Genomic DNA, 25834 nt, shown 5'->3' with positions numbered 1-25834 from the left:
ACACACTCACCACTCTCTGAGTAATAAACTTACCCCTGACATCTCCCCAGCAGCTTAAACCTGTGTCCCCTTGTGGCAACCATTTCAGCCCTGGGAAAAAGCCTCTGACTATCCATACCATCAATGCCTCTCATCATCTTATACACCTCTAGCAAGTCACCCCTCATCCTCCGTCACTCCAAGGAGAAAAGGCTGAGCTCACTCAACCTATTCTCAAAAGGCATGCTCCCCAATCCAGGGAACATCCTTGTAAATCTCTCTGCACCCTTTCTATGGCTCCACATCCTTCCTGTAGTGAGGCGACCAGACTGAGCACAGTACTCCAAATGGGGTCTGACCAGGGTCCTATATAGCTGCAATAAATCATTCTCAAAATTGTTACAGGAAGTTAGGAAGTGGATTTTTTTTTTTGGGTTAAGTATTTTTCAATGTGTTAAAATATAAAGTTAATAAAACTTAATTAAATTACACCAGAAACATTATTATAATCTATGAGGATTGACATGGACTTCTCTGACAGGTTCCAATGAGACCTCCAGGTGGAAATGACAAAACAGCTGGTGGAAACAACGCACAAACACCTTTCAAATTTTGTAAAAGTATAAAGTGTGCTACATGTCTGGAACATCACTGATTTTACTTTTGGAGTCTAATAACTACTCTGTTTAACACACAACTGCTGCATCTTACAGCATTACAACCAACACCCAAGATGGACACCTAGAGATTGGATTCATGGATATTCTATGACTGTTTTGAAATATCTGTGCCCATTTCTCACCCATTGAGAAACTGGACTGTTCCAGTCACAATTCTCCTTAACACTGCTTTCATTTCTGAACTCCAGCTCAAAGATCCTTAAGTTCTGGGCCCAAAATTGATGCTGATTGTGGTGACTTGGAGCTACCGTATTCAAGAGGAGATGTTCTTACTAACCATCTTCAAGCAAGAGTGGGAAAGTGGTTGTTCTCTTATGGGAAAGGTAACATTTTCTTCTCTTTCCCCCAATATTTTCTGTTATTCTCTCTCCCACTCCTAACTTTGCCTCATTCTGATTGCAGCCTGAGGGATCAGCTGAAAACCCCTGATTCTTTTGCAATAGGTAAACAAACAATTGGCAGGATAGATGCAAAGGCCAGTAAGCAGCAGTTTTTGTGAAACCTACGAATGGAATTTTAACACTGCAAATGAGCAGCAAACCATGGTAAAAATTCCTTAGAGATACATATCCCAAATTCATGACTTTTTTGACTTCAAATTTGGGAGCAGTCTGCATCCTTTTAAAGGACCAAATTGCCCAAAAAGTCTTTTCATTCTAATTTACTTATTTTTTAAGCTGAGTACAGCAAGTTTACTAAGCAAGCATTTTTAGCTATATTCTTTTTTTGCAAGGAAGCACGTTTCATCTGTGTGTTTATTCCCTTTTCATGCCAAGCTCTATAGGTTCTATTAGATTTAAAAATGAGTGATCAGCACATTGTTTGATAGTCCATAACTAGTGGTCACTGCAAAGCTTGAAATTTATCATAGTAAATGTTAAAAGCAGTTGGGATAGTCAGGACCATCTTTTTATATAGAGTCCAATTATCATATCAGGCAGATGATTTTCAGATGGAAGAAGAAAGGGGTGTGAAAGAAAGAAAAGATGCAGTATGGCTTGACTAGAATTAATCTTCTTTATCAAGTCAACTATCAGAGATGTACTTTCAAATTAGGAAAGATCCCCTTGAAATTTTCTTTCTATCTTCAATCATTCTCAGATAATTTTCCTTTTCAAAAACCACTCTAGTTTCTAGTGGAGTGCTTCTGCCTTGTGAAATTTCTCAGCACCTATATCTTGTTATATTTAATACCTTGTCAGTAAGGGCATAATTTTCTGTGTAATCAAACCTTTTAGTTTTCCTTACATACAACTTGTAGCCCATTTCTTGCCTCTCTTCCTCAGAGCAAAAGAATAAAACCAAATCACTGATTCCAGAGGTATTTCAATAATCAATATTATGGACAGAGGCAAACTTAAATTATTTTCTAGATAAATGTTCAAGATGAAGTGAAGTGCAATGTTTAATCTCACTTTAAAATGGACAATCATAATGTCTATCTTTGCACAGAATAAATAATGAAGAGTTAATTGAAAATCTAACGGTTCCTGGGGGATACCCTATAAAACAAACAGTTTGATATTTTAATGAATTCCCAAGCTATGATTTCCAACAGCAAACTTACTTTCTCGGCGTTCCCACGATACTGGACATGATCAGTTCACTTAGAATTTTGTGCTAGCTTATTTTAAAATCTTGCATGTTCAATTATAACTGAAATTGTTTTTACAATCTTTAACTTTAGCAACATCATTATTATTGCTTCCCGAATATAAGAACATTCCCTTGCATTGTTTGGTGAACCTTTTGAGGAAGCAGCTTGCTCCAAAACTTGTCATTTAATCACTGTATCCAGTTACTGGCAGGTCGATGAATGATCCAGATGGTCTCTCCTTTAACTCCCACTGAGGAAACACCATGCTTCAAGTCTACATCAAACCCTTAAGATTAAAAGCTCTAATCATGTGAACATTCATACTTACTGGGCTACCACCCATTAAAAAATTCAAATAGAATCTATTAAGGATACTATCTTGGATTGTAAACTGAATCATCTAACTCTTATAATTAAGGAATGCACTTCCAATTTATATTTGTTACTCAATTTGAAATATAGCAACACACTCCACTACACTGCTTTATTCAAAGAAAATCCTTTGTCCATACGATTCCTAAATTTCAAACAAAAAAGGCAATGGTAATGACACATATTTAAAAGTTGAAGACAAAAACTGAACAGCAGGCACTTATACGGATAGGTACTTAATACTCACTGTGGCAGCAGTAAATTCTGGAGGATTATCATTCATGTCAGTGACAATAATCAGTGCAGTGGCTGTGTTAGAAAGCCCATAGTTGAGATTTCCATCCATGTCAGTGGCTTGGACAGTAATTGTGTATCGTGGGACTTTCTGAAAGATAAGGACAGAGACTTCAATTACTGAACCAGGATACAGTTGGAGTGCCAAGAGAATCACAAAAAGCAGAAGTGGACAGTCATGTTGAAGAGAATCATTCACTAGCTTATAGGAGCGTAAGCCGAAAGGAGTTTGGACTGATGGGATTGTGCTGCTGGGAGCTGACGTGTATTTGACAGACTGAATATTTGAAGCCCTGATGTGGGAATTCAACCAGAAAGGTTGACAATCCATTCCCCACCCACCCCTCCCTGCCCACAGGTGCTGCTCGACCCATTGAGTTCCTCCATTACAATGCTTGTTGCTCCATATTCCAGAATCTGCAGTCTCTTGTGTCTCCTTCCTTTTATTTAGTCTTGCTGGTTACATTCAAGCAGATTAAATATAGACATTTTAGCATCCCACTGCATAATGTTAACTCAGTCCAGGTGCAATATTATGTCAAGTCTGAGATTTTGCTGTACAAAGAAAAGGTTTCAGGAAAGATAAAGAAATCACATCACACAACACTCCAGATAAAGTATATTTCTTTTAAATGCTGTTAAGTAAGCAAATGGAATAACTATTTTGAAAATGTGACTGTATTGGAGAGGATGTACAGGTGTTTTCTGAAGATCTAGCCAAGTAACTGAAGAAAATTAGGTAAGGCAGTGTTATTTGAAACAGAATCAAAGGAAGACTTAAATAAGTTGCACAAAGTTCTAAGAGGTGTAGCTATGTAAAGGAAACCTATTCCTTTAGAGTAAAAATAAACATAGTTTGGATTTAAAGTAACTGGCACAAAGATTAGAGGGGAGAATAGGAAAAACTTTTTACCCAAGGATGATATGGGGTTTAAGGACATGCCGCCTTAAAGGACAGAACAACTAGAACATTCATCACATTAAAACAGGTCTGTGTAATTGAATTACTGTGAGGCGCATGGTTATAAACCTTAGAACTGGTAGCTTCCTTCTGAATGGTACAAAGCAAGAGACTAAATGGCCTCCTTAATCACAATCTTACTATGATTCAGTGAAATGGCGATTCCACAAATGGCAATGCGATTACTGAACTGAAATCGGATTACAGCATTTTTATATATATTAATTGTTGAACAATGAATGGCATATTGAGGTTTGGAATATATTAGAGAAGAGTTATCAGGCAGATGTGTACCTGGAACTCAATGCATAATGTCAATTGATTTCAGCTTTGCCAGCTAATTGATTTTTCCTCAAATGAAGCACAGTAAGAAACATTTCCAAGTCCTTTGACATCTCTCAGAAACTTCAACTGAGCATTTTCTTTGTGAATCACCCTTACATCCCAAGCATCATTTCTATATCAGAAATGCCCATAAGCACATCATACTCTATCCTGGGGTACTTAAGCAAAGTTGAAATACCATAATCAGACTGCTGTGGCCAAATCAGAGAAGCTGAAACCATACAGTTTGGCCTCCTACGTAAGTGATAAACCCAGAACCACTCACTCTTCCAAACCTCCTGTCTTTTGACCTGCACTCTCCCAAAACATTATGGCCGCTGTGGTACCTGATCCCTCTCCCTCATTCCAGGACAGTGCTCTTTTGATACCTTCTCCATCCTCACTGCAGTCTGTACTCACCGTCGCCCTTCAGCCAACTGTAATATCTTTCAGGGAGCACTGGAACTTTAGGTAGTCATTCTTTGTGTGTGCTATATATTTTTATTAAGTTGAAAATTGGACCAAGTCCTGACCTAACCCGTCAAGGTCACCTGCAATTATGACCATTTCCACCCACCGTCCTAGATAGGCATTTTGATGAGTTCACCTGGGAGTCTGCTGGTGATATTCAGATAACCTTGATTTCATAAAATCACCTGACATACTTGACCCAAATGCTCATCCTTATTCCAACTATGAAGTTAAAGAAACTGCATTGAATTTTGTTGTCATGAATCTGTAGTTATGCATTTGGCCCTGCATTTAATTTGATACACAGCTACCAGAACAGGAAAATGTGGTGACATCATAATACATTGAACATACCCATACACACATCCAATTTAAATAGGAAGAAAAGAAATGAGAGTTCATCTTACAACCTTGGTAAATAAATTCCTAAGTGCATAGACATTTCTGTGTACAGCACATTTCTGCAATTTGGAAAAGATGATAAGTCACAAGCTGACAGCATGGGTCAATAGATACCACCAAAGTTTAAGAGAGTAAAGTGACATGAGATTTACAGGAAGATGTTGTTTCCTGCTTGGCATTGCTGCCTGTCACACCTCCAACAGTGCCCTTAGGCGGGGACCACCACTCATTGATGTTTCGCCTCCTTAGCCCTGGTACCTCTCCTGGTGGTAGAGCAGTGGCAGGGGCATCTCCCTGCCATGCCCTGCAGCTTCCAATAGAGTTGGTCAGTCCCCCAATTTCTGTCCTTTTTCCTCAACCACAGTCAAATGCTCCCCTTCTCTGCCTCTTCAGCCAACTCTCAGGTGGCCCTCCTGATTCCTGCTTAAGTCACTGCCATATCATGGAGTAACGTTGTCATCAATGCGCCAATGAAGACTTGGCGTCCTACTCCACAGGGTAGCTGATAGTCCTCCAGCCAGCTTCCTTACGCTCAGCTGACAGGTCTGAGTACATCAGATTTTTCTGCTTGTGGGCAGCCTCCACTCCTTCCTCTCATGGTATGAATCTAAAACTAACACTTTCAGTGTCAGAGAGAATGATGTTATTTTATCTTCTATGCTGTTTGCTGATGACTTACTTCCCAGCATTTTTGAAAGAGGTGGCTTTAGAGAAAGTAGATCTTCTGAGGTAGATTCTGCGACTGTTTCTATGGATTTCAGTGGAGCTTTCAGTAGAAGTGTAAGGCAGAACCAGTGGAGATGTTGTATTTGGATTTCTGGAAAGCTTTCAATAAGATTATGCACAGGAGGTTAATTAATAAAGTTAGAATACATGGAAGTGGCATAAGCTAAGAATTGGTTATTGAACAGAATGAGTGGGAATAAATGGATCTTAGATTCGCAGGCTGTGACAAGTTGGGTACAGCAGGGGTTGGTGCACAATTTATATCAGTGACTTGGCTGCCAGTACAAAATGTCACATTTCCAAGTTTCTGATAATAGCGGACCAGATGGAATTGTGAGTGTGAGGAGGAAGTAAAGGTTCTTCAAGTGAACATGGATGAACATACAATAGAACAGTACACCATTTAGCCTATGATGCTGTGCTGATCTTGATGCCAATTTATACCAAATTTCCTTTTCCCGTCCATCATCCATTATCCTTCAATTCCCTTTATATTCATGTGTCTGTCTAAAAGCCTCTTAAGCTTCACCAAACTGCCTGTTTTCAATACTGTCCCTGGTAACCTGTTCAGGCACTTACCAGTCTGTGTAAAAAAAACCTGTGTTTCATATCAAATTTAAACTTCCCCCACCCCAACCTTAATAACACAACTTCTTGTCTTTGGCAGTCCTACCCTGACTGTCTATGCTATCTATGCTTCTCAAATTTGAAAACAAACCTTCTATTAGTTTTCTCCTCAACATTTGTCACTCTAAGTTTGTCCAATCTTGCTTTATGGCTCATTTCCTCTCATCCAGGCGGCATCCTGGTAAAGCCCTTCAGCTTCCACATCCTTCCTGTAGTGGGGCTAAGTGAGTGGACTAGCATACTGCAGATGGAATATAACGTGTAAAAAAGATAAGCACCTTCCTCGTAATGCACATATTAATCATCATCATTTAATAAATGATGAGGAATCAAGTGGTGTGGATATCCAAAGGACAATGTGTGTATTTGTACACAATTCACTGACGGCCAACAGATAGCTATAGCAAGTGAACAGGATAACAAATGATGGGCCAGTCTTTAGAAGAGTTTGATTACAGATACAAGGAAGCCTCACTACAGCTCTACAGTGCTTTGGTAAGATTGTACCTGGAGTATTATTACAGCTTCGATTTCCTTACCCAAGAAAAAATGTACTTGCCTTGGAGGCAGCATAGCAAAGATTTAATTGACTGATTCCATGGATGGTGGGAAAAGGAATTGGGTAAACTAGGATTGCATTCTTTTCAATTTAAAAGGATAAGATGACAGTTCATCAAAATTTGGAAAATTCTTCAGGCACTTGACATGCAGGATGCTGCGAGAATACTTTCCCAGCTTGAGGAGTTTAGGATAACGGCAGCACAGATTTAATCATAATGGTATGCCATTTGGGACAGAGATGCAGAAAAAATTCTCAGAAACATTTGGAATTCACTAACCTTTCGAAAATATAGGGACTATAGAAACAATGACTATATTCAAACAAAACAGAGATCAAGAGATTGCTGAGCATATGGGAACGAAGGGAAATGGAGAGAGCGCTGCAAATAAGCATTAAGGTGTAAGATTGACCATGACTTTGATGAACAGCAGCTCAAGGAGCCTTGTGATTTACCCCACCTCTTGTCTTACATTCATTAAATTTGGGCTGACAATGAAGAGCTGGTTCATTATTTTGAAGAAATAGTGGCAGCTATCAAGTATAAAAGTGCCTCAATAGTCAATGTAATAGTTTCAGCCTAGAAATTAATTCAGAAATCCATTTATGTTGGCGTAAGTCAGGCTCTCATGGATCTCAAAATAATGTGCTCCCATCAAAGAGCACCACTCACAAATTCACCAGCCACATAGTTTTTTCTTCTGCCATTGTAGCATGACTCATATAAATGTAGCAACTGGATCAGCATTCAGACACGATAAGGAAAAAACTGACATTTTAATGTGGTACGCATTGCAGCGAGTTTCTCAGGACATCCTGTTATGGCACAGCACTCATGTTAACTGCAGCTGGAAATTTCAATTGACATGAATAACATAATTAGACATATATGAGAGCTGATTATTAAAGTTCTCTTCATAATGAACAGTTAATAATATCAAATCTTTTTTTAGTCTTTTAAAGGACACCTCTCATTTCAACTGAACTGCTTTCTTGAAAACTATGAAGGTTTTTGTTTGGGGCATTTGTCTTCATGTACTTAAATTGTCCAGATTAATTAAGATGAGTTTTCATCTATAGGTACCATTTGGTCCTGAATATTAAGCAAGGGCATAAATCTGGGCAGAATGTTAATATGCTAAATATGTGTATCTTGCCAGATTCATCTCATCCTCACTGTGTTCTCAGTTTTTCTGTGAGAAAAATGCAGGAAAGATAACAAGAGATAAGGCAAGAACTTTCTGTTTTAAGCAATGGTTAAATATGCATTAAAATTTTGAATAAAAAGCGCCATGAACAAATGCCAGATGATAAAATTCATTCCTACGTATGACAGATGTCAAGTGGTATTTTGGACATTGGAAGCCATTTGGCAAGACTCTGGGAAAGGGCTAAGAAACTATGGAAATCTAAAATACATTTAAAGTGAAAATACCAAATTGGTAACTGATCACACCTGCTTCCCTCCAGTATCTTCCTTCAAATTCCTATAATTTTGATACTTATTAGAAGAAGTGACAAATCCACACATGGCAGTGAGGAAAATTACCCTATTTCAAAGCATGTAACATTATCCCCATAGGAAGGCCTAGAAATCTAGTCTCTGCCCTGTCATATAATAAGAAAGGTTGCAACTTAAGGGAAAACCTGATGCAAAATACACCTTGAAATACAGCAAAATCAGTCCCGATGAAAGGTCTCTGTCCAAAATCTCGACTGTTTATTTTGCTCCATGGATGCTGCCTGACTTGCTGAGTTCCTCCCACATTTTGTGTGTATTGCTCAAGATTTCCAGCATCTAAAAAACCTCTTGTGTCTCTGATGCAGCAGCATCTGTTGTGCTCAGTAAGTTGTGGATATAAGGATTAGCTGCTAAATTGCTGGTATTTGCTACCTTAGTGCTGTACTGATGGAGCAGACTAATTAATTGGGCCTGAAGCAGAGGCTGACAAGGGTGGCTAGTGGTTGGAGGTGAATACAGTAAGGAAGAGAGGGGGATTGACAGACTCACACAGAACACAACACTAACATTTGAAATCGTTTCTGCTTTTATTTGTTTCCGACATGAGTTCATTTAACACTGTAAGGTGGAAGGTAATAAGCACAGTAGATGCTTCTCACCTGTTTTAATGAAAGAATCAGAATCAGAATCAGAATCAGGTTTATTATCACCAGCATGTGACGTGAAATTTGTTAACTTAGCAGCAGTTCAATTCAAAACATAATATAGAAGAGGAAAAAATATATAATAATAGTAAACAAAATAAAAAAATAAACAAGTAAATCAATTACGTATATTGAATATAAAAATTGTGCAAAAACAGAAATATTGTATATTAAAAAAAAGTGAGGTAGTGTCCAAAGATTCAATGTCCATTTAGGAATCAGATGGCAGAGGGGAAGAAGCTGATCCTGAATCGCTGAGTGTGTGCCTTCAGGCTTCTGTACCTCCTACCTGATGGTAAAAGTGAGAAAAGGGCATGCCCTGGGTGCTGGAGGTCCTTAGTAATGGACTCTGCCTTTCTGAGACACTGCTCCCTGAGGATGTCCTGGGTACTTTGTAAGCTAGTACCCAAGATGGAGCTGATTGGATTTACAACCCTCTGCAGCTTCTTTCAGTCCTGTGCCGTAGCCCCTCCATACCAGACAGTGATGCAGCCTGTCAGAATGCTCTCCATGGTACAACTAAAGAAGTTTTTGAGTGTATTTGTTGACATGCCAAATCTTTTCAAACTCCTAATAAAATATTGCCGCTGTCCAACCTTCTTTATAACTACATTGGTACTTTGGGACCAGGTTAGTTTCTCAGAGGTCTTGACACCCAGTAACTTGAAGCTGCTTACTCTCTCCACTTCTGATCCTTCTATGAGAATTGGTATGTGTTCCTTCGTCTTACCCTTCCTGAAGTCCACAATCAGCTCTTTTGTCTTACTGATATTGAGTGCCAAGTTGTTGCTGTGGCACCACTCCACTAGTTGGCATATCTCACACTCTCGTCACCACCTGAGATTCTACCAACAATGGTTGTATCATCAGCAAGTTTATAGATGGTATTTGAACTATGCCTATCCTCACAGTCATGTGTATGTAGAGAGTAGAGCAGTGGGCTAAGCACACACCCCTGAAGTGCGCCAGTGTTGATTGTCAGCAAGGAGGATATGTAATCACCAATCCACACAGATTGTGGTCTTCCAGTTAGGAAATCAAGGATCCAATTGCAGAGGGAGGTACAGAGGCCCAGGTTCTGCAACTTCTCAATCAGGATTGTGGGAATGGTGGTATTAAGTGCTGAGCTATAGTCGATGAACTGCATCCTGACGTAGGTGTTTGTGTTGTCCATTGGAGAGCCATTGAGATTGCATCTACCATTGACCTATTGTGGTGATAGGTAAGTTGCAAGGGGTCCAGGTCCTTGCTGAGGCAGGAGTTCAGTCTAGTCATGACCAATCTCTCAAAGCATTTCATCACTGTCTATGTGAGTGCTACTGGGTGATAGTCATTAAGGCAGCTCACATTATTCTTCTTAGAACAGTTGGTGCTGCAGTTTTGGAAGATGTCATCAAGCTCAGGCATAAGCTGGCAATCCGAATTTGTGAACGTCTCTGTCTGAACTCTGTTTGTAAGAGTATGACTGTATTTGGGACTCATGATATTGTTGGGGTCTGCCTTACACTTACAAAAAAATGAAACAGCATAACTAAATTTGTTGACAAGAGGGTCGATATTTTATTTTCTAAATGCACAGTCACTCTAAATTGTTCACTTAGCTCATCAATATTCTGAACTTTAAGATTGGACGCACTGAAGTAATGTTTATCTGATCAAGATAGAATGAGCCACCAGTCATTGGAACACCAGTGCACAGAAACTCCTACAGAGAGAGCTGGCTGCATGACATAAGTAATAGTTTTATGGGCACAGACCAAATCTATTACTTAGAAATTATCTGAAAGAAACTGATCATCATTGAAAGCAACTCAGTAATCCAAGCCATAAAATTGATCTAATTTCTCTGTTTATTCATACAACAAAATGCAGGTGGATCACTTTTTGGTACATAATAGACTGTGTTTGTCCCAGACACTAGGAAATGCCAGCCTTGGCTCACATTACCATTGCTGATGCTAAGTCAGAGAGTTGTTGGTTCAAAGCCCAGTTCAAAGTCATTCAACCTAGATTGACTGACTCAGTTCCTTTAGAAGAAATGCAGCATTTTAAAAGGAGTCACTAAATTCTACGATGTGTTGGCAGTGGTAGACATTCTGGTCTGTTGACAAGGAGTGCATGACTCATAAATTTATGAAGTGCACTCTTTCAACTCTATTAATCAGAGTACATTTTCTGATCCTTATGACACCGTTGGGCATGCTGCCCCAATTTTGCATCCATTGACTTGAAATGCATCTTTCTATTACATTTCAGCTGTGCTCCCCCTACAAGAAGCAGGTCTCAGCAGAGGCAGGATGAAACACACATTCACAATGTCAATCTTCCAAAAGTTACCCAGGAAATGCATTGACCCACATCAGCAGCCTTTTACATCCATCCCACAAAACTCTACATTTACACGGTAATCCATGCTGAAATATTGACAGCATAAAACAGAATTCCTGAAGTGATCTCATGCAATATGACTTTACTTCATAAGGAAGGATTTGTCCCAAAGGATTTGTCTTGGATACTGTCCAATTTCATAGTTCAACCTAATTTCAAAAAAGGAAGTCAATGTGACACATACTCAGAATGGAAACTCTCTAATGAGAGGAATAAGATTAGAATGTCAGCTCATAAGCACAGAGCAGTAACTTAAGTATTTCTTGTAAAATTCTTGGGGACACAGACCAGTAATTTTGTAAAGTAATCTGTCAGTGTGGGGCGAATCCACTTATGTTGATTTCCACCCACTTAGTGTTAACAATGTACACTTCATTGTGCTGTTCACAGTTATCTCAGTAATAACAAGTGCTGGCAAGAGAATCCTGGAGTTCCAGTCTATCAGTTGGAAATGCAAATTTGAGATATAAAATCTTTTTCACAGGATTACTAAGGACAACATTTGTGCAGGCAACATCTTAGCATGCAAAGGCTGCAGGAATTTAGCCATTTCTATTTACCTTTTCATTAATGCATAGGATGTAGTCAGCAGCTGTACAGCAAGCATTTATTTGCCATCCGTAATCACCTTCAAGAAGGTGATGGGAGCCAACTCCTAGAACCATTCAAACTGTGAGATGATCGTGCACTTAGGTAGTGAGTTCCTGTATCATGACCCAACACCATTAATGAAACAAAGGTTTATTTCAACCTCAGAAAGAAGCATGTGTCTTAGAAGGAACCTTAGCAACAGTTATGTTTTCATCTGCTAGCTATCCATTGTCCATCCAGGTGGTGGACACTAAAGTTTTAGCTGTGGTTGGAGAAACTTTAGGAAAATGTGGCTCAGTTTCCAAGAAAACAATCACAGTCAGATGTAATGCCCAGATAAGATCATCTCCCATGAACTTTATCACTATTTTGCATTGACAGGCTGAGAAACTTGTCTAATTGAATCAAAGGGAAAAGGATAAAATAACTTCGCTTACACCTCCCATATGAACAGTCATGAAAGGATGCTGAAATCTGAGCTAATTGGGATATATATCAAACACCTCTTCAAATCTCAGAATATGGTCTCTATAACATTTAAAGGTGCAGCCAAGGCACTTGTGCAAAGACTAAGGAGCGATACTAATATTGATTATGATAGCCCACTACTCATTCATCTCTTTGGCTAGAAACTTGAATAGTTTGGAGCTTATTGAGATCCTACGGTCTCTACTCCAGGATATCAGACATTCTCACAAAATGTGGAGGTACTCAACTGGTCAGGCAGCATCTGTGGTCAGAAATAGACAATTGATACTTTGGGTTGGGGTCCTTTATCTGGACTAAAAGATCAGTATCAGAATCAGGTTTAATATTACTTGCATATATTGTGGAATTTGTTGTTTTGCAGCAGCAGTTCAGTGCAATACACAATACAAAAAAACTATAAATTGCAATAAAAGCTACATATAAAAATTACATTAAGTAAGTAGTGCAAAAAGATGGAATATAGCCAGTATCAAAAGAAGGAAGGAAGGGATGGAGCAAACGCTGACAAGCAATAGGAGGATCCAGGTGAAGAGGTGCAGGTGATGAGCTGATGGAGAAGGGGAGGCTGGGAATAGAAGCAGGAGATGGGAGCTGATAGGTTGAAATGACAGAGGACTAAATTGATACTTCCACCTATCATCCAGCTTCTGGCACTAGTCTTCACCTGGATCCACCTGCATTCCATTTCCCTCAAGAGATGCTACTAGGCATGTTAAGTTCCTCCAGCGTTTTGTGTGTTGCTCCAGATTCCAGTGTCTACAGCCTCTTGCTCATTATCAGACCTTATGCTGGTCAGTGACAATTGTACTAAGGGAATAAAAGATGCTGCCACCTCTACTATTAACATCATGATTAGATTCTAGCCATCTACTGAAATGTTGCTCGGCTGGTTGGAGGGAGTTAGCTGAACCAGTCCACCCTAATAGAAACATATTTATCAATACAGAAAGAAACCTTAAAATTTCCATCAGGCATCAGGCATGCTTAGCAATTGGGAGTGTAATAATGGAAAATGAACTTCAGTGTCATTGGACACCTATTAGGAAAAAATATAACAATCCCAACTGCTTCTTACATACATACAGTATATCTATACAGCACACACAATGTCAAAATGGTTATTGTGATGCATCTAGTGTGGTGGTGTAGTGGGTAGTGCTTGTCGCTCTCACTTTCAGCTTCCACCGCTGGCTCGCAGTCTTGTGAAAAGGAAAGCTGACTGTGTAAGTCTCTCCCTGCCAGTACATACCCTCTCCAACAGCAAGCCTCAAGCCTCCTCGCTGGCGACACATGGAAACTGAACTCCTTTTGGACTCAGGCTGAACTACAGAGGACAGGGAGGAGGTCTGACCCCTGCACACATAGAATGCAGGCCCACCAGTGTGTACACACCCTGGTGCTCGTGAACCAGATCTCCAACTATGGGTAAATAACCCCACTGCCTTGTGGTCAGCCTCGGGAGAGGCAAAAGCTATGGGAGCCCCTAAGGTGGCTAGACGTCATTGAACATCCTTCCGGCAGCTCCTGTAGTCAAGCTGCTGCCAAACATATTATATGATGAGCTTTGCTTTGGAACACTGGTGAGCCCGAGAGGGGGGTCTTGATGAATGGGCATCTCAGGATCTCCATACCTTTCCCTCAGGCTTGAGATCATCATCATCATCACCCTTTGTCCATCAAGACAGACAGGTGCCAACCACCAACCATCTATACACGCGTATATTAAAGACAATAGAATGTGTTTCAGAGACAGAGGGTTAAAATTAGCGTCTCTTCATAGTGTATGTAACAGTACTAAATGGTAATGAATTTTCATCCACTCTAATCAGTCCCTTTAATCACAAAAGAATAATCACACCATTGAATTAAAATATTCTAAATTAACAAATCAAAAATCTGATTTTAAAAGCTCACCTCTCGATCAAGTCCAGCAGCTACGGTAACAATATCTCCATTCTCACTGTTGATAGTGAACATATTTGGTGAAGGGCTCACTGGTGACTGAGACAAGATCCGATATCTCACCATACCATTTGCTGTGGTTGGGTCATCTGCATCGTTGGCAGTTATTGTCATTACATACGACCCTAACAATAAACAGCACACAAGTAATGTTACAATAATTCAACTTTCATCTGATAAGCATAAAATGGCAAGTTATGGCAGAGGTTGTTCAAGTTTATCTGGGGAGAAATACAAGTTATGGCAGAGGTTGTTTAGGTTTATCTGGGGAGAAATAGTATTGAACTTTCAACTCAATTTGCTATGAAATCAGTAAATAAAAACTCGTGTTTTCAGTTCCACATAAAGAATACATAACAAAGCACAAATTAATTTAGAGAATAAAACTTCTTTTTACACTGTAAGGAATCTCTAGACAATTGATACCATATATGTAGGCAATAATTTCTCCATCTCAAATAGAATGGAATAAAGGACATCTCTTATGTTCCAAATTACCTCTGAAATAAAGAAGGGCACTCTAACTGTAAACTGGGTGGAGTATATTCTATTTACAAACGTTTGTACAATGATGCTTGTTTTTACAGTAATATTAGAACTCTTGAAACTGCTTATCCTTGTTTTAGCTCATGACAGGATAATCTGATGAAGCAACATCTCTTTTTTTTCCAGAGGTGCAAAAATTGCTTTCACAAAGAGTGCTATTATTTACTTGGGGAGGGCATTAGGATTCAAAGCTGAGCTACACCATTTAGAGCCATTACACTCTTTTCAAATGCAAGCTTCACTCTTTAGATGTTAGGCATTTGTGGCTAATGGTTAATTTGTACTAAACAACATCAATATGTACAGCCTCGAGTGGAAGTAATACATATTATTGACTGAGAAGGTGGGATCGATCTACATTTAAAGGGCCAAGTGAGTCCCTTAAAATTGACCTTGTACCTGGGTCGCTAGGGCATTCTACTGGTGCCCCCCCACCTTTCAGCCTTCATTATCTAATGTTCATATAATCATTATAATCGAGTTTGTAGAGATGGGCATACTTTCAATGCAGCCCTTGAAAGATATCAGAGGAATTAAGTTTTCCTTTCTGTTACATGCAGAATGTTAGAACATACATATACTCATTTGGATAAAGGACCTAATTCAAGACTCAAGATTGTTTCGTGTCATTTCCTGCACACAGGTGTAAAAGAGAATGAAATAACTGTTACTCCAGATCTGATGCATCACAAAACACAAAAGGGAAGGTGAACACAATAAATATAAATACATAAGATAACTTCCATACACTGATTGTATGTCTGTAAAGTGATGCTAGGCTGCACATAAGGAGACTAACAGGAATGGTGGAGGTGTCAATCAGCCTTACTGATTGAGAAAAGTAACTCTTTTTGAATCTGGTGGTCTTGGCATGGATGCTATGCAGCTTCCTCAGTGATGGGAGTGGGACCAACAGTCCATGAGCAGGATGAGTGGGATTCTTCACTGATCCTTCTGGATCATTGGGATTTCTTCTGGGGAAGATATATCCATACAAAAAGGACAAGTCACACTTGTACTCAAGGGGGACCAATATCTCTATGGGCAGGTTTGCTAGAGCTTTTGAGGACAGTTTAAACTAAATTGGCAGGGAGATGGGAACTGGAGTTATAGGGCTGAGGATGGGGCAGTTGGTATATAAGTCAATGCAGAGTGTAGTGAGACTGTGAAGAAAGATAGGCAGATGCTAGGGCAAAATTGCAGTCTGAGGGATGAGCTGAAATGTAACGGGAACAAAATCAGAAAAGGTGATAAATACAAGACTGAAGGTGTTATACTTGAATGCACACAGTATACGGAATAAGATAGATGATCTTGTAGCACAGTTCGAGATTGACACAAATGACATTGTGGGCATCACTGAGATGTGGCTTAGTATCCTCAAGGGGAAATCTTGTCTGACAGATCTGTTGGAATACTTCAAGGAAGATAGACAAAGGGGAGTTCCTGGATGTTGTTTACCTGGATTTTCAGAAGACCCAGGGCAAAGTGCCACAAATAAGGCTTTTTAACAAGATAGAGCCCATGGCATTACAGGAAAGATACTAGCATGCATAGAGCATTGGCTGATTGGTAAGAGGAAAAGAGTCAGAACAAAGGGGGTATTCTGCAGTGGTCAGTATCGAGACAACTTCTTTTCATGTTATATGCCAATGATTTGGCTGATGGAATTGATGGCTTGTGGCCAAGTTTGGAGATAATACAAAATTAGGTGTAGGGGCAGGTAGTGTTGAGGAAGCAGGAGATCTGTAGAAAGACTTGGACAGATTGGGAGAATGGGCAAAGAAGTAGCAGATGGAATATAGCATAGGGAAGTGGATGGTCGAAGGAATAAAGGCATGGATTATTTTATAAATGGAAAGACAATTCAAAAAATTAAAGGCACAAAGAGCCTTGAGAGTCCTTGTTCGAGATTCCCTAAAGGTTAATTTGCAGGTTGAGTCTGTGGTAATGAAGCCAAATGCAATATTAGCAATCATTTCAGAGGACTAGAATATAAGAACAAGGATGTTATGCTGGGGCTTTGTAAGGCATTGGTCAAACCATACCTGGAGTATTGTGAGCAGTTTTGAGGTCCTTATCTAAGAAAAGATGTGCTGGCATTAGAGATAGTCCAGAGGACTTTCACGATAATGATTCCAAGAATGAAAGGGTTAACACGTGAGGAGCGTTTAATGGCTCTGGGTCTGTACTTGCTGGAGTTTAGAAGAATGAAAGGGGATCTCATTGAAACTTATTGAATATTGAAAGACCTAGAGAGACTGAATGTAGAGATAATGCTTTCTAGAGTAGGTGAGTCGAGCACCAGAGAGCACAGCCTCAGAATAGAGGGGCATCCATTTAAAACAAGGATGAGAAAGAATTTCATTCTAAACATGAAAAATTCTGCAGATACTAGAAATCCAATACAAAACACACAAAAAGCTGGAGGACCTCAGCAGATCAGACAGCATCAATAGAAGTAAATAAACAGTTGATGTTTCAGGTCAGTCCTCTGAGTTCTTACAGCATTTTGTGCGTGCTGCTTAGGAACTTATTTAGCCAGAGGGTGGTGAATTTGTGGAATTCATCGCCACGGATGGGTGAGGAGGCCAAGTCACTGAATATATCTAAAGCGGAGATTGATAGGTTCCTGGCTAGTCAGGGTGTCAAATGCTATGGACAGAAGGCAGGAGAATGGCATTCAGAGGGATAATAAGTCAACCATGGTAGAATGGGAGAGAAAACTTGATGGGCATAGTGGCCTAATTCTGCTCCTATGGTGTATTATGGTCTTATGTTATTGGCCCTTTTCCAGCAGATTTCTGTATATTTGTCCTTGGTGGCAGATAGGCTGGTGCCTGTATTGCATTGGGCAGCTTTGACTACCCATTATAGAGCCTTCATCTCCGCTGCAGTGCCGTTTCCGAGATGAGCAATGACGCAGCTTGTCAGCATGGTGTCTACTGTGCATCTGGAGAATGACATGAGCATAGATGTGCAAAGTCCAGCTTTACACATTTGAAACCACAAAGCCCCAACCTAAGATTTTTCTTATTATATTTTTAGGATTGATGCCTGATAGTTTAGCTCCTGAAAACCATATCATTGAAGAAAATAATGAAAGTCAATGGAATTATAGACTACAGCAGAATATAACTGCAACAAATAATTGTGGTATTCATTTCTTCCAATAAAATAACGGCAAGTTATTTGATTCACAAACTCTTGTCATTGCTCACAAAAACACACAGTGGCTGCATTAAAAGGAGATATCAAGTGTTCAAATAGGTCTGCAAAATTACTTCTATGAACAACTTTAACCTTGTTATTTCATATGAATCAGTGCTGTAGGCCCTGAAGTGTTAATTTCATAGCCTTTAAATCACTATTCAATTATGAAACTAATTCAAGTTCGTAATTGGCTTTCCACTCAAATTAGTGAGGCCAAAAATTTAAACCTTTTAATTTCATATGAATTTTAAGTACCAAGCTGCATCCATGCATTAGTCCATGTTATTATTTTCTCAAGAGGGCATTGCATAAACAGCAAAAAGTTTTGCACATTTAGAAAAATAGGAAACAGTAATGATGAATTATAAAAAATATTGTTAAGTTACCAGCTAATATGTGTCCAAAACCTACAAATAAAGTTTTCTCAGTAATGTTAAACCACGTCCAGACAAAAAATAATATTACATTGAAAATATTTTGCTTTGGGACATCATTCATTCTCTTCCCGTTGATTTTGTTAGTCCCTTGCCTATGTCCTGAGTAGTGAACTTTGCCTCAAAATTTGCAGGGAAAGAACTGGTGATGTACACTGAAAAAAATCTTATTAATGCACCTTTAGGTAGCGGTTAGTGCGACGCTATTACAACTCGGTGTGTTCTGGAGTTGGGAGTTCAATTCCAGTGCCATTCTGTAAGGAGTCTCTGTACGTCTTCCCCATGGAATACACGGGGTTTCCTCCCACAGTCCAAAGACTTACTGGGTAGGTTAATTGGTCATAGTAAATTGGCCCATGATTAGGTTAGGGTTAATCAGTTTTGTCGAGGGTTGCTGGGGCAGCAACCAGGAGGGTCAACTTTGCCCTGTATCGCCAAAATAAAATAAAAATAAACTACTAATGTGGATTTGTCAGGAGTTATTTGGTGAGACTTGGCAGTTCTTCTGTCAGAACTGAAGCAGAATTCAACTTCACTGATTTTAGCTTCAGTTTTGATGTGGCATAGTCAGGTCAAGATGACCCCACTTGTACCAAAGATTCTTTAACAGTTCAGTCAAATCATGGATTGAATATGAAGGATATGTCCTTGCTACAAGTGATATTAAAGGAGGGGAATTGTCTATGGATGCTAAGATGTATAAATTGATCAAAACCTTGCTGGCTTCAGCCAAAGTAGGTGACAAGTCATCAAAGATAAAACTAAATTGGGGAGAATCAGGAGCATGAAGACACTGCATCAATTGTACTTAACAAGTACCCAGAGGTATGTTGTAATGAATCTGATAGAAATACAGGGTATGAAAATCAAGATTCACCTGAAGGAGATATGATTACCTGTGGCATAATGTTGAGTAATATTATTATTAATGCTGATGAGTTCATAAAAAAATAAAAATGGCTTTCTGCGGAGAGCTTCACATGTTAACTGCTGAATCATGAATATTGTTTTTACTTCAGGTTTGAATACATTAACAATGACAAAGATTAATATATCTCCTGTATCTTTCAATCTCCTATTGGCATTGCAGTTTTAACACCATGTTGCCCCAGTAGTGCTCACCAATAGGTGGCCCCAAGACCACATGGACTATGATCAATTCATAACAGTCACACCAGTGTCACAGCCAGAAATCCTTACTATTTCCCAAAGGGCATGACTCAAATATGATTTATTACAGGTTCAAACAATATTCAATTACCACACTCTACAGAAAGAAGTAATTCTGCATGATTGAATTTTGAGGTGGATGTAATTTTGGAAGAATACTTCGTTAACAGAAGAAAAAACTTATTTTGCAAATATTCTTTAAACATATTCTTTGTGGCTTCATGCTATTTTTAACTCATTCTGGGATTATCAAAATTGAAAACTTAAGTATATCATTATGGAGACACAAGAGGCTGTAAATGCTAGAATCCAAAACAACGCTCAATGCACTTAAGGAACCTAACGAAGCAGGCAACATTTTTGGAAAGAAATGGACAGTCGAGACCCATTATCTTGATTGAAATACAGAGGGGAGATAGCCAGTATAAAATGCTGGGGAGAAAGCGTAAAGCAAGAGCTGTCAGGTGATAGGTGGATCCAGCTGGGATGGGTGATACATAGATGAGTGCAGGAATGTTGGAAGAGGCAGGGAGATGATAGGTGTAAGTGATAAAAGGCTGGACATGATGAAATCTGACTGGAGAGGATGATGGAGCACGGAACAAAATGAATGATGCTGGAAGGGAATTGGTAGGAGTTTGTGGTTGATAGGCAGAGGGTATTGAGAGAGCCCGCATCTGTATTTTCTTTACTTCCCACACTTCTGCCCTCAGCTCATCCCCCATCCAAGCAGAAATGGGATAGATGTCCCCTAAGTCTTCATCTACCACCCACCAGCCTATACATTCAACACAGCATTCTTCACAACTTACACCATCTGAAACGGGATCCTATCATCAGGCACAGTTTTTCCTCCTCTCCCCGCTCTGTTCTCCACGGGGATAAATTTCTCTGCAACACCTTGTCTACTCATCCCTCCCCCGTGATCCTCCTGTTTCCCCAGGCATTTGCCTCCATAACTGTACAAAGTGTTAAAGCTGCTCTAAACAGCCCTTCCAGGTGAGGCAGTCATTTGCATGTGAACCTATCAGTCTTATTTTTGCACTTAGTCTTCCCATTGTGGATTCCTCTATAGCGGTGAGACTGGATGCAGTTTGGTGGTGTCCTTAGCTGAGCACCATCACTCCATTCGCCATGCCACCCCGGATCTCCCGATGGCCAGCCATTTCAATTGCGCCTCTCAATCACACATTGTCCAGGGCCTCCTCCTTTGCCAGGTCACAGCCAAATGAAAAACAGAGGATCAAATCCTTATATTCTGCCTGGCCACTCTTCAACCCAGCAGCAAGAACATCGAGTTTTCAAACATCTGCTAACCACTGTCCATCTGTTCCTTTTTCCCTACTTTTCTCTCTCCTCCTGAGATCCAACAGGACCCATCAGCCTATGCCTTTCCTTCTCTCTCTCTTCTCCTCCACATACTCCTCTTAGTGGATCCCCCTCCCATCTCCTTCACTTTATTCCATAGCCATCCATCCACTCCTGTCAGATTCCAACCTTCAGCCCTTTGCCATTTCCTTCTAGCACCCTTCAGCTTCTGAGATGATCCCCCCCTTCGTCTGCCTACCATTGTCCCCTCACCTCGATCTACTGATCACCTGTCAGCTCTTGCTCCACCCCTTCCCCCCAGCTTTTGTACGTGCTATAAACCCTCTTTCTTTTAGTCCATATGGAAGGAATTGGTCCAAAATGCCAACTGTCCATTTCACTCCATAGAAGCTGCCTGACCTGCTGAGTTCTTTTGGTGCTTTGTGTGTTACTCTATAGTATACCTTTACAAAAATTGACTCCATTGAAAAAAGTGTTTTTTTAATACACAAAAAATAAGTTACAACATTCTAGGGCTAATTGGGATATGCATCAACCAACTCTTAAACCTGTCATCACTGCCCAGGATACCGCTATTAATAGAGGCACAGTACATAACACTGGTGATTCACTCAACATTTAATCAACAACTTGTATTGAAGAGCGTCCTCAAATCAATTTTTACTTACAACAGCATTTAGTGTGGGAGCTTACCTTTATCTGTCCATCCTAAATCTAGCTGATTGCTCAAAACAACAAGTTCTCTTTAAAAATTCACATTTGATAATAACATGCTGATTATAAAGTTTTTGTTCCATTGATAGACACAATAAAGACACAAAAATCTATAGTCTGATTTCTGAGGTTCTAATGAAGATAAAATGAAAGCCCAGTTGTACGTTTGTACAAAGGAATGAAGACATTAACAGCTAAAATGCGTTCATAAATTTGAAATAATAAAATTGATTTGACCAGCAAATCTTTTTAGTTTATAAGATTAAAGCAAGATGTTTCAACATTGCACATTATTCACATAATGATTTATCATTGCATCAAGTGACATTCAATAATTTTAAGAGACATCATCAGCAGTACGTCTGTCTAGGACAGGGATTCATTCCCAATCTGGGGTCCATGAACCCCTCAGATAATGATAAAGGTCCATGGCATAAAGAAGTTTGGGATGGCCTGGTCTAGCAGCATTCTTCTGAAAATGAGAACAGTTCTAGGCTATTAAATTCATAAGGTTCAATCTAAGATTACTGCTTTTCAAGTAATCCCCAGCCAAAAGAGACTAAATGTTGATAGGGTTTTACAAGAAGCTATCTGGTTGGTTTCTCTATAAGCCCAGTCACTCTGGATGTTTATTAATTCCATGTCCTATTCCTTAGTTGGGTCCAAGCTCATACTGATTCCATGACTCTGCTTTCTAAAACAGAGCACAAATTAATTAAAAGTTTATCTGGCTGCATGAAGATTGACATATTGCTATTGACATATTTGTCACAGGCATTCAAACTTGTTTGATTTACTGTCATGAAGAGGTCAGTCAAGGGAGATTAAAAAACAGGAATGAAAAAGGGAGGAGACTACTTACGGCCAGCCAGTCAATAAAAACAGACCAGTGAAGGAGGCGCAGAGAAAATGGAGCATTGGAGGTAAAAGCCAGAGGAGAATCATTTAAGCAGAATCATATAATCAAAGTTGCTTTTGAGTAAAAATTGGCTTTTATATTGTTTAAAAGTGTGAACAATATTTATAGCAGTAGTGGACTCCAATTAATCTGAACAAAATTAAAGTATTTGCTCATCCACTCCCCAGTTTTGTAACAGTAAAGGCCAAAGGGAGTTGTTTCATTTGCGTATAAATTGTGTATGAATATTTAAAAAGCAATTTTGGTAATGGCTCCAAAAGGAAATTAACCACTACTTGAACAGGCAACTGAAGAACCCTCATCTTGGTGCTTATTTTAAAACTCTGGGAAATGTTTGCGTGTCTCAGGAAAAAAACTATATGGTAAAACAAATACTGAAATAAATCAATTGCAAGATAAAAGAAAATACTGTGGCCATGCAGCTCATTAGACAGCATTGAATTTCACATGAGCTTGTGTTTCTACACACTATTTTGACGTCTCATCTGTAAATTAGATCAAATTAATGGTGTCCAGTGCTTGAGAATTAATTGTTATGGAAAACTTGATTCACAATGTGAAAATTTATTCTGTTGGTAAACTTCTATATTCTGTAATTCTTAAACAAGAAGTGACTTCAATGCCTCTTTGGAAGCTGCACACTATCTTAAAGGGCTCAAAATACAATCACACTGCAAGAGAAGATAGATAAGATTTGTGTTGTTAAAATAAACAGAATTACTGCTCAACATTCATGTATCTTTAATTTAAACAAGATTTAACACTACAAATTTAACACCCTTCCATCAGCTTACAAAGGTACATTTCAGGCAATTAAAAGCACATTTGCTTATATTAGCTAATTTATCTTTTGCTGTAACTGCAGAAACTGTTCTACAAATAAAATAAAAAGGAAGAAAAAAAGAATGCTTTTGGCAAAACTAGACATTGATTTGCCTAATGTGATCCCATGATTTATGCCTCTCGATAAGACCTGTTTAGGATTTGGATCAGGGCTACAATTAATCTTACAGAATTAACTTTATTCCACCACCTAGGTGGGCCGCAGGTATTCTTATATGGATCATTCACTCAACCTTTTTGAAGAAATTAAAACTACAAGCAGGCAACAATACTTTAATCACACCATAAAAGTGAATCAGATTGCAAGCTGACATCCCTTTCTCTGCACTGGAAACATGCATTGAGTTGTTTCATTCAGAATGGAATTTTTAGCAAGTCCAAGATCCACAGAGCTCACAGATCAGAAATTCATTACATATAACCCCAAACAAAATCAGTGTTGTGAACAGAGGGTTAACCAGAGGAGAACGGGCAAAAATTCCTGTATGCGTTAGTAGCTGTCATTCTCCCTGACACCTTCTTTCAATATAAAACAGTCCAAAATAACACCAATTGTGATGCAATGTGCAAAATTTGTCTTTTCTGAAAGATGATCATTTTCACGCTGAAAACAGCTCTGTTGATATGGTGCTGTTAATGGTCTAAAGTCCAAATTAAATTTTTTGTTCCCAATGATTTCTGTGACATATTGCAAGTCTAAATATACCTTCACACAGACTTGGCTACCCATGTAGGTTAAAGTAGATTATTCTCAGCTTCCTAGCCTTAGGATCATACCAGAATGCTATTTCTGACCTTCACAGCAACTCATTAGTGCATTTGGGTGTTCACTCAAACTTCATACTCAAGAATGGGAGACTTCATCTAATTTTCTTTCTGTGCACAGCAGCAGGCAAAGTGGGAAAGGAAATCTACTGCTCATACCCATTTGTAAGCATGCTTTTACCAAGACCCGCTTCCTGATTTCTTGTCAGGAGAAACTTCAAGTATCACTTGCACAGAAGACATGCCTTCTACTGGCAAGATCCTTGTCCAGCCCATCCTGGTACCTCTGAAACCCTGGGCACATTCTCCTATAAAGCTTCCATCACTGCAACATGAGTCAACAACCACACCATATTGGTTTGTTTCAACATCCCTTTAAAAGAATCGCTGAAGAGGTTGCACCATAGGAGTTACAAGATGATGCATGAAAACTGGAATGCATGAAAAAGGAATGATGTGTTAAACAAAGAAAATCCAATAACGCCAGCAATTGAAATTCTTTTGCAACCTTCACAAATCACATTAGGATAATCTATAACACAACCTTAATATCATAAAGTGGCACAGAAAAAAAATCTAGACTAGATCTTCAATTGAAAATGTATAGAAGTCGATTCTCTATAGGAAGTTTACTAACTGAATGTGGAGCTGAATATCAAAAAACTTAACATAAGGTATAATATAATTAGTATAATATTCGGTGTTTTACTTGTAATAATGTTTTCAGTAAGCAAGCTCCTAAATGAAGAAATCAACAAGAAAAATCAGATGAAGAAAATCTGTTCTAGAAACAGAAAATACTGATAGACTCAGAGGGTCAGGCAGAATCTGTACAGTTAACATTCTGGGTCTGAAGAATCACTGACCAACATTTTTCCAGCTTTTCTGTTTTCTTTTATTTTTACATTTCTAATGGAGTGCACAACTAGGGAATAAGTAAGTAGCCAAGTAATGAAAGGCCTCAAAGGGGGAACTGTTGGTACGTTTTCTCTTTTTGATGGTACTGGAACCAGGAACATAAATATAAAACTGTAGCTAATTTCCTACAGGGAATCTCAAACAATCCTTTATTCAGAATGGAATAGAAAGGGTAAGTTTGGAATAGCTGATATGCATTCAAAGGAAAGCTAGATAATGAAGCTTAAAAAGGACATTGCTAAGAGTAGGTGAAGTGGGGGAAAGGCATAGAAAGAAGTTAGAACAAGGACAGAGCATTGAAATGCAGAGCAATCAGATGGCTTATAGACTCTAAATAAGATTCAAGATTGTTTATTGTCATTCTTCAATACATGAGTACAAAGGAGAACAAAATG

At 39.0% G+C, this 25834-nt stretch overlaps 1 protein-coding gene across 1 annotated transcript in view; it reads right to left on the bottom strand.

Moving 5' to 3' along the window:
- Positions 1-25834, bottom strand: part of LOC140186220 (cadherin-4-like) — a 753218-nt gene that overhangs the window by 84474 nt on the left and 642910 nt on the right. The window contains exons 7-8 of the mRNA XM_072240216.1: positions 14541-14713; positions 2876-3013 (exon numbers count right to left, since the gene is read on the bottom strand). Of these exons, the coding sequence (XP_072096317.1) occupies positions 2876-3013; positions 14541-14713 (311 nt within the window). The remainder of the gene's footprint in view (positions 1-2875; positions 3014-14540; positions 14714-25834) is intronic.

This window comes from Mobula birostris, chromosome 2 (assembly GCF_030028105.1).
Source record: "Mobula birostris isolate sMobBir1 chromosome 2, sMobBir1.hap1, whole genome shotgun sequence".
Classification (NCBI taxonomy): domain Eukaryota; kingdom Metazoa; phylum Chordata; class Chondrichthyes; order Myliobatiformes; family Myliobatidae; genus Mobula; species Mobula birostris.
The sequence above is the reverse complement of the archived record's forward strand: the minus strand, read 5'-3'. Positions and strand labels throughout refer to the sequence as shown.